At 38.6% G+C, this 12,134-nt stretch overlaps 1 protein-coding gene across 1 annotated transcript; it reads right to left on the reverse strand.

Annotated features, from left to right (window-relative positions):
* Window positions 1-1,035: 1,035 nt before the first annotated feature.
* On the reverse strand, window positions 1,036-11,718 carry LOC129178494 (secretory carrier-associated membrane protein 5-like). Its single transcript, XM_054770775.1, has 7 exons — window positions 11,527-11,718; window positions 7,884-7,928; window positions 7,663-7,782; window positions 5,585-5,741; window positions 5,219-5,320; window positions 2,499-2,616; window positions 1,036-1,767 (listed from the first exon to the last, which is right to left on the reverse strand). The coding sequence occupies exons 2-7, from the start codon at window positions 7,888-7,890 to the stop codon at window positions 1,588-1,590; spliced, it is 684 nt and encodes a 227-aa protein (XP_054626750.1). The 5' UTR covers window positions 7,891-7,928; window positions 11,527-11,718; the 3' UTR covers window positions 1,036-1,587.
* Between the last annotated feature and the right edge of the window lie 416 nt (window positions 11,719-12,134).

Below are 12,134 nucleotides of genomic sequence, written 5' to 3' on the forward strand. Positions count from 1 at the left end.
TTGAACACGTCTTACTAATATCCATAGCGTCTCCTGGTGGTCAAAGAGGCACATAGCAAAACTTTAGACTAATAAAAGAGCATACTTTGTATTTAATTACAATACAAAACCCGCACAGGTTCCATACTGCAGCACAGAGGCCGTGTCAGACACTTACATAGAACGGCATTCAATTGATGTTTGAATCTTGGTCAATCTGTCAATCTGATGTTTATGACACAATGTAAAACATTTGTCATTTTAACGATTTAATGTCAGAATTCTCACACAAACCTAAACACAACAAACCACTTTTCTCCTCGTAATATTTCAGCTTTATTTTCATAATGTTCCGACCTAAAAATTTTGATTAATTTTAGTAAAAAATAATAATAATAATAATAATAAATATAAAAATATAATTTTCTGAAAATTACAGCTGCATTATTTCATCGGTATTCTATTTTTTTCCTCATAATATTGCAGGTTTTATGCTCTGAAAATTACTACTTAAAAATTAATACCACCCTTTTTTTCTTTTTTCCTTTAAAACTGCAACATTATCTTTGTAAAATGATATGTTTTTTTCCTTGTAATATTGCAGCTTTATTAATTTAAAATGTGCTGTGATTCTTCAACTATTTTCATAATATTACCACTTTAATATTTCAGCTTTATTCTCATGAAATTAGGACATTATCTTTGCAATATCATGATTATTTTTTTTCCTCATTATATTGCAGTTATTTTCCGGTAGCAGTATGCACATCTTTATTATTTTTACTTTATTCTCAGGAAATAATAACTTCAGTTGTGTAATATTTTTACTTGAATATTTAAACCTACGTCTTGTAATATTCAAATTCCTCTTCTTCATACTTTTAATATTTCAACTTTTTAAAAATGTTTTACTCATAATATTGCATTTATTTTTTTAATGGTACAACTTTATTCTGTTAAAATGACAACCTTTTTTTCTCATAATCTTTTTAGATCAATATTTCAATTTTTTTCTTTGTCTTTCAGTTTTTTTCTTGCAGTATTTAAACTTCAGTCTCATAGTTGTATGACTTTATTCTCCAAGGTTTTTGTGTCTCCTCTCAATGTGGCCCTCCTACTCTTGCATAGTATTACAACACTGTTTAATTTCACAGTGAAAAACGTGTCAAACTGCATAGAAATCAATGAAATCATCATGCGGTCACGGAGTGACTCTTCATCTGGAACAACATTCCAAAGCTTACAACGTTTTGACTAATACGAATACATTCAAATGAAGTAATATATTCAAGCATTCAAATACTTACAGTACTCACGTCTTTGGTTGCAACACAGTTAGTCATTAACACAAACGGTCAAACACTGCAACATACACGAATTAAGAACAACATATGGTAAAATATTCATGACTTGCATATGAAAGAATATAAAGTATTCACAATATGAGAGATTTGTTTGCCACATGATGAAACAGCTTGAAAACATATCTCTGTGATGTTTCTGTGATGTGCTAGCAAGCATGCATCATTCATTTGTTCAAACTTGCTATCGATGTGAGGTTGTCATTCAAACTTTGGACTTTTCCTAGCACCTGCGTATCATTAAAGGTTACATTTGGTTGTCGTTATACTGTGGGGCCGAGTACTGATCCTGCATGGCGCCGGTGGCCGCCCCGATGGCAGCCTGCTGGGCCGCCTGCTGGACGTGAGGGTTCTTCCAGGCTCCGGTGGTCCACTCCTCCTGCGCTTTAGACATGCTGCCCCCGCTCCCCCGGTAGAAGTTATGGATCTGTGGCCAAGGTGAGGATCACAAAGTATCATCTTTTTGATATTTAGGTGGTCCCCTCTGGACTGCTGTTTTTCTGTCATGCTGCATAGAACCACATAATCTCGCCACTGGGGTGTGTGAGTGACAGGAAGAAATGCTCCGACCAGCACGGGGAGAAGTCGCGACGCGCCACCTTTTGGTTTCTGGAACCCGATTATACAGGCACATCTCAAGAAATTAGAAACAGAAAATAAAAACCCAAAATTCTGTGTCTCAGGAAATTAGGACACAGTCGCCCCTCGCCATCTCGTGGTTCAAATTTTGCAGCTTCACTCATCACAGTTTTTCAAAATAAAATAATAAACTAGAAAAGCACTTAGAAGACTGAGCTACGTAAAAATGCACGCGCTGCACGTAGCGCAGACGTAAGCGCCATGTCCGGTTATGTATAGCATACATAAATAAATACAGTAAAACACATCAAATGCGGTGATATTTCAATGTAAACAACCATAAGCAGAGTGCATGGATTAATCTTAAAAAATAAAATTAAAAAATCTAAACGAAGAAATACCATCCATCCAAACATATTTTCCTAGCAAATGCTTTTGTGTGTATATATTTATTATTTATTTCTAGCTGGAATTAAAAGCGATTAATTATGAGTTAACTAAGGACAAAATGTGATTAATCATGATTAAATATTTTAATCGTTTGACAGCCCTAATAAAAACTCAACTCTTGCGTCTTACCTTAGTGAGGGCCATGAAGGACAGCGATGCGACAGCAGTGAACATGATAGTCGGAACCAGCATGACCAAAGCTATCAATATATTGTAACTGAAGAAGGAGATTGTCGCCAACCAGCCACTGGAAAAAGAAAAGAAGAGACAGTTTTATGATGAAAAATGATTCATGGCTGATATTTGAGACCACCTCTAAAACAACATTAGCACCACTTTGGCCATCTGGACGTTAAATGCCAATCATTTTGTGGACTTAAAGTATAGAGGCGATTAAAAAACTTTTCCGACACTTCTTCACGCGGGTGTGTATCCAAAAGTGACATTTATAAACTTTATGGAGGCTGTCGTAATAATAATATGATTCATTTGTGATCATCAGGCCGAGTCAGCCGCTCGTTAACGGCCTCTAAAAATCTAATAACACACCTGTCATAAAACTTCCACGGGGGTAAGTTCTAATGGTCCATCACTGTCGTGTTAATGACGGCGGCAGACATTGTTGGGTGGAAGCGTGTTTCATAAGGAAAAAGCAGATTATATGGTCTGGTTAAAAACAAGTTTGTATAAGTTTTGCTGCATGGTAATAATATGCCTTCTGATGGAAATATTTGTTTAAATTTGATTGAATTGTTAGCTTAAATGTTCAAATTTTTGTGTTTTTTATATACTCTATAAATATTATCTGATTGTTATTCTCATTATTTTTTTTTTCTAAAATGTTTATTTTAACACATCTAATATCAATCTGCTATTGTTGCCAGGTGCTACAAAAGCAAATAACTGCCAGGTTCTCTAATTAGCTCCAAAAAACATTGTCAATAACACCTGCTACTCTAGGCAACCTCCTGATGTAGTTTTTGTTACTGTAATTTCCATTGTTGCTGTGCTGCTACTTTTTTCTTAAATTTATGGCTAAATTCTAATCTCTGCAATAATGTCAGCCACCCTCTGGGCTCTGGGCTCCTCTGGCTCCCTCTGGTGGACAGAGACAGCATTGCAGCACCATTTATCTATCCACCATTTTCTATGCCGCTTGTCCTCCAATGAAATGCTTTGCTCAGACTAAATGCATTGTGGGAAAACGTTAAAATAGTTGTTTTCTTTGATATTGGTACTTGTTTGTATATTAACTATAAGTATAGGTATACCTTTTGAGTGTTGAGTTGCTGTGCGATGAGTTTAGCGTTCCTTGTAAGATGAAACCGTGAGTCAGACTCCTCCAATTTCCAATGGGTTGACAAGCTTGTTGTACATTTTTTTCAGAGCTCATGATTGGCTCCTGTCAAATATAGAGCTGCCTCGCCCTCAGGGATTTATGCGTGCCACAATATGTCATTTTATGATGGGGACATTTGTAGCTTATAGTCCGTCTTATGCAGTATATGTACAAATCTTTTTTTCCTTCTAAATATTGTGGATGCGGTGCAGCTTCTACACCGGAATTTATGGTAATTTTATAACATTTGAAGTGTCATGAGTGATCAGCATCCAGCAGCTTGATTTACCTCTACATGTGTCCAGTTTTATAGAATGTAGCTCAATGTTGCAGTAATGCCAGGACATCAACACTATTGGTTTTCTATGTATGAGCCCACTTTTAATAGTCTTGCAGAACAGGTGAAATATTTCAACAAAAGTACAAGTTTTGACAGATTTTTTATTTTTTTTAACTCTAATTTTGGTGTAATTATGCAAAGGTAAATTGGTATTAGACACTAAAAATACTGCAGAGTCTCCTATAAACATTGCATTAACAGCATTAATGGCGGCGGCTGTAGGCAACCTCCTTATCTTTTTTTTAGTAAGTCCACAAGATGGCAGTAACTGCATTTGAAACATACTTTATCTACTTCTGCATGCACTTTAAATTGTTGCTACATTAATACGTGCTACACTTGCTGTACTGTTTACAAAGAAGTCATCAGCGCTATTAATGCTAGCCAAGCAGTTTGCTCCTTATTGCCATTACAACGTTGGTTCTGTTGCCGCTCTGTTGTGCAATATACAGTAAGCCCGTTTTTCATTCATCGCGGTTAATTGGTCCCAGACCCGACTGTGATAACAGAATTTCTGTAAAGTAGAATTTCTTATTTATAAACGGAATATTTTCATAGTTTGAGAATAGAAAACCTGTTTGCGACCTTCTAAATACGTTTTTTAACATTATTAGAGCTCTCTAGGCATTAGCTAACACCCCTATAGTCACTTTTATACTCATATTACATGATATAGTAGACATAATAAGAGTAAATAAGCCGTTTAAGACAAGAATAAGACTCATGCTCTTGTGTGTTGATAGAAATGTGTTCCGGGAGCCGAGTGGTTTTTAGCAGGGATTATTGTGCCTGATGTGACTTATTAATTAATATATTTTGGGGGATAGAGTGAAGCTGCGAAATTCAAACTGCAAAGTGGCAAAGGACGACTGTACTTGTTAAATGGCCAAGTGGTCAAAGGGTGCTACGGTTTCCTTTAGAGTATCTCATGCTCTCAAAATCACAACTAAAGTTAAAGAATGAACTTGTTAAATAACTGATTATCGCCGCCTCCAATGAACTCTTTGCAATTTATGTAAATAAATGCCGCAATTGTATTTGAAGTGTTTACGGTACATATTTCTTCTCAAAGTATGTAGTATGTGTTGTTGACTTGGATCTAGCACTTATGCAAATGTGCAACATTTTGCATGCTGTGTTCTGAAACTGAACTTGTTTTTGAACTCTTACCAGACTCCCCATCCCGGTATACCGATGCTTTGAATGATACTGATGCCGACTTGGGCCATGAACACAAAGAAGAACAGCATGTAGTTGAAGGAGCTATCACTCCTGAGGAGAAAATATTTAGGATTATTTTTCTGCTGGAGTCACAATTTATTTTGTTATATTACATATAATTATCATTTTGCCCAAAGTGCATATTTTATTTCCACTGAGAAGGTTTTGAGCAAGTGTTGAACAAAAACCTGTACACTAGTGCCCCCTGTTGGACAATAGCGGGGTAACACTGCACAGACACACCTGCACAACATTAGAGCAAGCCAAGCATTGCATCAAAAACCAAAATAAGAAGATAAGATAGTCAGTTCTTACTTGAAAGCCTTGTATATGGGCCTGAACCAGCACACGTAAGAGCACGGCGTAAACATGAGCAGCCATATGATGGACAGGCCAAAGTTGGTCACGCCTCCACCTCCGAACATCCACGCAAAGCAGCCGATGAGATTGACAGCCAGCGTTGCACTGTTTACTGGAAAAAATAAAAACGCACAAAGGCGTAATTTAGGCTTCAAAGCTTCTAGGTTGGACACACGCTTGGCTCATGTTCGACCTCGGAATTTGCATGCATTATATAGAATGAAAATGTCAGCCAGACAACAATAAGGAATTATTTCGCATTATATGCAAAGTACATGCAAGGCCTTACATAGACAATAAAAATCAGGGCATTCTGTACCTGCTTATGTTTTTCTAAGAAATAAGAAGAGGCCTGCAGAAAGAAAGAAAGGATTTTTTTCATCATCTTAATATTTACAGCGATGAACTTGTTGTTACACTTGTATGACAGTTATGTTACTAAGAAATGTATCAGTTAGGAGAATTCCAAGAAAAAGTAGGTGATTATTAAAAAATAGAGAGGGGCTGGGGCCCAGAATTCCTGGCAGGACCCCTGAGGCCAGGGGTGGTGAAACTTTTTGCCACACTAGGCTGCATACTGAAAAATCAAATGATGTGGAGGCAACTTTTACATGTTTTTTTTTAAACCAACCCATGTCGATATGCAGCGGCATGTTTTATATTTAGAGAAAAAAAAACAGCACGCACCTCAGCTTTGTGTTATTACTAACAAAGGGTATTATTAGTATTCACTTTTTCTCCTTATATTACACTTTTTTTTTACTGTTTTTTATTTTTATAAATATACCAACTGTCTTATTGTTTCTCATAGTATTATGAGTTTATTCTCATAATATTTTGACATTATTATTGTAATATTCTAACTTTTTCTCAACCAAATTTTCCAAAATGTGCAAAATTTCCTTGTGCATGGTTTGTTTATTACTACTATTATTATTATTTCTTTATTACATTTTTTAAAATTTTATTTTTGATCTTTATGCTATTTTTTCTCTTAACATTATGACTGCAGTATCTTAATATTTCATCTTTATCCCCCCCCCCCCCTTTTTTTGTTTTAGGTTTCTTGTTTCATCGTATTTTAAAATGTTAAAGAGTCAATAAAAACACCCTGATGTAGGCTTTCTTTTATTTTGTTGTTTATTGATGCTTACAGGCTTCCGTAGAGTGCTCTAGCATTGTCAAGAGAGCAATAAACAGGCCCTTTTTTTCGAGTGAAAAGTGCTGTATTGTTGTTGTTTTCACAGTGTGGAGAATATGTCTGTAAGTATCACTGTTTGAAGATAATTGTTCTTATATACACTTTGTTTGTACGTTTATAATGTCTCACTATTGTGACGCTAATATCTGTTAATTCATTCATGGGGGTATTGCTATTGCCTTACAGTATATGTTGGCATAAATTCTAGCATAAAGCTAACGTCCTAAATCGCCTTTATCCTATATCATGACCATAATGTGTTGTATTTAAAATTCTCTAAATGCAATATTGTGGTGCATATTACACAAACAGGCTTTTATATCTGCATATTAATGTAATTCTATACATTTTGAGGTGGATTCATGTGTGAAAATGTTTAGCTTGGCCATAGTGGCGCAAACACGGGACAGAATATTTCTCTTAGCATTATTTCGTATCTCTCTGCAAAAAGCAATGCCTCTGTATAGCTTTTAAATGTAAACTTGTTATAGGGTGGATTTTTTATGACCAGCCTCATTGCACTATTTGTTTATGAGGCCATAAAATGATGCAAACGTTACACAAGTCTATCCCTAAATGTCCCCATGCTCAAACTGAGAGCATCTGCTCAGCAAGTTATTCGCTAGCAAATAAAACCCACTTTGCACAGGCTATTATTGCAGGAGGACCCTTGTAAAGCATCTCCCTGTTGTTGTAAATTGCTGTTATCGCGAGTGCAGAAGACAGCAACACGGATGATTCCATCTGCAAGACTTATCATAGCCTAATGAAGGTCTTGTAACATTTAGTAGTGGCTATTATATACATAGCTTGAAGACTTAATGCCACTCACACATCCACAGGTGGTACATTTTCTTGCACAGGCTGCGGTGCTGCTCGGGAATCTCATCAAAGTCCTGGTAGAAGCATGGCTTGAGAGGAATGAATCCGGGCAGCGGGGGGAAGTTGGGCTCTGCAAAGAGATGGTTGAGAGATTTTGCAACCGCAATACATAACTGGAGAAACTTGCATAAGTATAAGCAGTGTTTAAAGTAGGAGCATATCAGCACTAACCAGCCATCGAGGTAGCAGATTGACTCCCAATCCAGTCTCTTCAAACTGTGATAGGGGAAAGCGAAGGTAAGACTTCATGGGTTATTTGCACAAAAGCAATGATGTCAACCGTAATGCTTCTGTACTGCAAATGCTCTAGTTATAGAACCAATGTTGTAATGGCGGCAAGGCAAACGGCTCAGCCAGCATGAAGACCGCCGAGGAGTTCATTGGAAACAACAGTACGCATGAGTTACACACCAACAGTCGCGCAACTGACATTTTAAAGCACATGCAGAGCTTGAGGAAGCTGCTGGATGCTGACCACTCATCATACTTCAAATGCAAGCTGCTGCCATTTTCTGGGGTTAATAAAAATAACATCAGAAGGTTGCCTACAGCCACAGCTGTTAATGCCAGTGTGTATAGGAGACTGCGGGAAATTCAATGGAGGCATTATTTGGAGCATTTACGGTGTTTTGATTGCATAGGTAAGATGTGATGTAATAATCAGCATCATCCATCCATGCTGCTTATCCTCATTCGGGTTGCAGGGTATGATGGAGCCTATCCCAGCTGACTTTGTGCTGACTTTGGTACACCCTGGACTGGTCGCCAGCCAATCGCAGATAATCAGCATCAGTTTAGCACAAAGATAACATTCATCAACATTCACATATCGTTTTGAGTTATTCTTACAAGAGCTGCAACAATTAATCGATGAATTGATGATTTATCGATTGTCCAGTTAATCAACAACTATTTTGCTATTCGATTAATCGTTTTTTGATTTAAAAATGTAAATGTCCTCTGATTTTTTTTATTTTCTTGCTCATCTATAAAAGCAGATCTTTATTTTTTAGGCAAAACAAGATAGTAACACAGAACTATAGTCACCGATTCTGTTGGTAATTTTCATGGACATAATTTGCGCAACCAAGGCGTCGAGGGAGTCCAGTTCGGGGGCCTTAGGATCGAGTCTCTGCTATTTGCAGACGATGTGGTCCTGATGGCCTCATCCGGCTGTGACCTTCAGCGTTTACTGCAGCTGAGTGTGAAGCTTCTGGGATGAGACCTTGGTTCTCAGTCGGAAAAGGGTGGATTGCACCCTCCAGATTGGGAGTGAGTTCAAGTATCTCGGGGTCTTCTTCACGAGTGAGGGAAGGTTGGAGCGTGAGGTCGACGCGCGGATCGGCGCAGCGTTTGTAGTAATGCGGTCGCTGTACCGGACCATCGTGGTGAAGCGAGAGCTGAGCCGGAAGGCAAAGCTCTCAATTTACCGGTCGATCTATGTTCCCACCCTCACCTATGGTCATGAGCTTTGGGTTGTGACCGAAAGAATGAGATCACGGATACAAGCAGCTGAAATAAGTGTCCTCCGTAGGGTGGCTGGACTCACCCTTAGAGATAGGGTGAAGAGCTCAGTCATCCGGGAGGGGCTCAGAGTAGAGCTGCTCCTCCTTCACAACGAGAGGAGCCAGTTGAGGGGGATCGAGCATATAGCCCGGATGCCTCCCAGACGCCTCCCTGGTGAGGTGTTCCGGGCATGCCCAGCTGGGGGAAGGCCCTGGGCGGACCTAGGACACGCTAGAGGGAATATTTCTTTCAGCTGGCCTGTGAACGCCTTGGTGTCCTCCCGGTGGAACTGGAAGTGGTGGCCGGGGACCGGGACGTCTGGGCTTCCCTACTGAGACTGCTGCCCCCGCGACCCGGACCCGGATAGGTGGAGGAAAGATGGACGGAATGAAGATTCACAGCCGCATGGTGGGCTGTTAGTGTGTGTTAGTGGTTAGCACATTGGACACACAGTCAGGAGATCTCGAAGATCTGGGTTCGAATCTCTGCATCTCTGTATGGAGTTTGCATGTTCTCCCTGTCCGTGGCTACTCCGGCTTCTTCCCACATTTCTAAAACATGTTACTGTAACTGGCGACTCTAAATTGTCCACGGGTATGAATGTGAGTGGGAATGGTTGTTTGTCTATATGTGCCCTATGATTGACTGGCGACCAGTCCAGTGTGTACCCCACCTCTCGCCCAAAGTCAGCTAGGATAGGCTCCAGCATATCCGTGATCCAAGTGAGGATAAGCGGCATAGAAGATGAATGGAAGATATTCACACACATCATTTTTGAATTCTTACACTCATTTTTACCGTCTAAAAATGTCTAAATGTCTAATGCCCAAAGTGTGAGACTTCTTTGGGACACGTGTGTTATTACGTTTCTCAGCCAAATTGGTCGTTACTTCTGAAATATTACACTTTTTCTGCAAGACTATCAAAGATGAGCTGATGGACGGCAAAGCAATAAGGTGGCAATGATGTCCTGGCATTGCCGCAACATTGTGCTACATTCCAGATAACTGGAAAATCAGATATTTAAGACCGTCGACTAGGAAAAGTGCAATGGATTGGAGTTTCTAATCACAGTTTTATTATGGTTTAGGGCTGCAACTAACGCTTATTTTGTCGATTAATTGATTCATATGAAGCTTGTTGTTTCGATTATTCAAGCAATCGGTTAGGCCCTAGATGGACTGAATCAGTATGAACCAAATACAAACAGTCAAAGCTGATGTGTGAGAATATTTTGTTTTGCCTAAAACACAAAGGTAATAGGTGTGCTTTCATGGATGATTAAGGAAACTAAAAAATATTCGCATCTGAGAGGCTGAAGTCAGAGCATATTTATATTTTTACATCAAAAAACGATGAATTGAATAACAAAACAGTTGTAGATTTATTCGGTAATTGATTGATCATCAATTCATCAATGAATTGTTACAGCTGTATTGGCCCGCGGCACATTGTAGAAATAAAAGTAAATGAAAAAACCCAACAAAAACGGAGAAAATAGAGCAAAAAGGCAAAATGTAAAGAGAAGAAGCTAAAATTTGAATACTAATGACTAACATTAAAAGCTCTTTAAACATATTTTAATATATATATTTTATATATATATATATATATATATATATATATATATATATATATATATATATATATACTGTATACACACACATTTTTAGCCTTTTTACAAAATTAAAAACTACATAAAAATATCAAAGCGGTCAATAGTTGCTGGTTGATAATCTATATTATTGATGTTATTATCATGCCCTGTGCTGCTTACAACCATTGCTATGATATGCTGTGATGCATTAACCAGCCCTGTAGTCCTCAATTAATTTCTCTCTTTGGCATTTTGGCTTGAATTTTAATAGGAATGGCAATTTACGAGTTTGTGCATTTGTCTTGTCACACCAGTGCACTTTAATATGCAACTAAACAACTTATTTCTATGCAAATTCTGTTAAGAAATGCAGCTCTTTTTCTTGTGGACAACCGTAGCCCATCCCACACATAGTGACTAAGGCTATTCAGTGGGGGCTAAACAAGCCGCCGCCATTAAGACGTTTGCACCCGGGGGGGATTTGATGCCCTCTGTTGCATGCTGAAATGTTGCTGATAACATGCTAACGAGCCTACACACCCACCCAAGAGCACCCACACAGGCACAAACTCACGCAGCTTGAATCCACGGTACACTGCAGGGGACTGTGTGTGTGTGTGTGTGTGCATGCGGAACATACACAGAAAACACAAAAGAGGACACAAAAAAAAAACTGTAAAGAGGAATTACAGAGAGACATAATCTTCTTACCTTCTCCAGAGAGCAGCTTGCCTGTGTGGCCGCAAACTACGAGGCGTCCACCGGAGGCCTCACAGGTTCGAGTGTGCAACACTTCCAAACGATAGTATCTAAACAGCAAATGACAGCATTAGTCGATTATAGTACTTACTCGTCACCACACAGCCTTCTTAAATCCCAACTAGTCCGGCCTCTGACCAATCATCCTCTGTGGATCTGATGCTCCCTTCCTCTCAGACCAATGAGCATAGATTATTGTAATCCCTAACGTTGTATTTATGATCCAATCGCTGCCCGGGGCTCTCTGTCCATGGTGCTGAACAATGTATTTATACATATACAGTACATTCAGTTTTATGTACATATAGACAGATGTTTAGTTATTCACTTCTTTCAGGTGATAAAAGCTATACACATGGTATTCCTAAAATAAATTGGCATTATTGCATGATACTGAGAGATGTTTCTAATATTTTGACCCTCTTATATAGCTTAATAAGATGCATGAAGGCAGGAAGTGGCATTGACACGATTCCAGTATGGAGGTTTTTATGTAAATGTAATGACCTCACCTCACCACTTGAGGCCGCTGCTTAGCTGCTAACGAGTAAGCCTTGGCT

The sequence above is a fragment of the Dunckerocampus dactyliophorus genome, chromosome 3, assembly GCF_027744805.1.
Source record: "Dunckerocampus dactyliophorus isolate RoL2022-P2 chromosome 3, RoL_Ddac_1.1, whole genome shotgun sequence".
Classification (NCBI taxonomy): domain Eukaryota; kingdom Metazoa; phylum Chordata; class Actinopteri; order Syngnathiformes; family Syngnathidae; genus Dunckerocampus; species Dunckerocampus dactyliophorus.

Excerpts from the sequence above, each read along its gene's own strand:
- LOC129178494 (XM_054770775.1), bottom strand. Across the intron at positions 5,321-5,584 it reads CCCATATACAAGGCTTTCAA|GAGTGATAGCTCCTTCAACT; the intron begins GTAAGAACTGAC and ends TTTTCTCCTCAG. Across the intron at positions 2,617-5,218 it reads ATACCGGGATGGGGAGTCTG|TGGCTGGTTGGCGACAATCT; the intron begins GTAAGAGTTCAA and ends TTCTTTTTCCAG.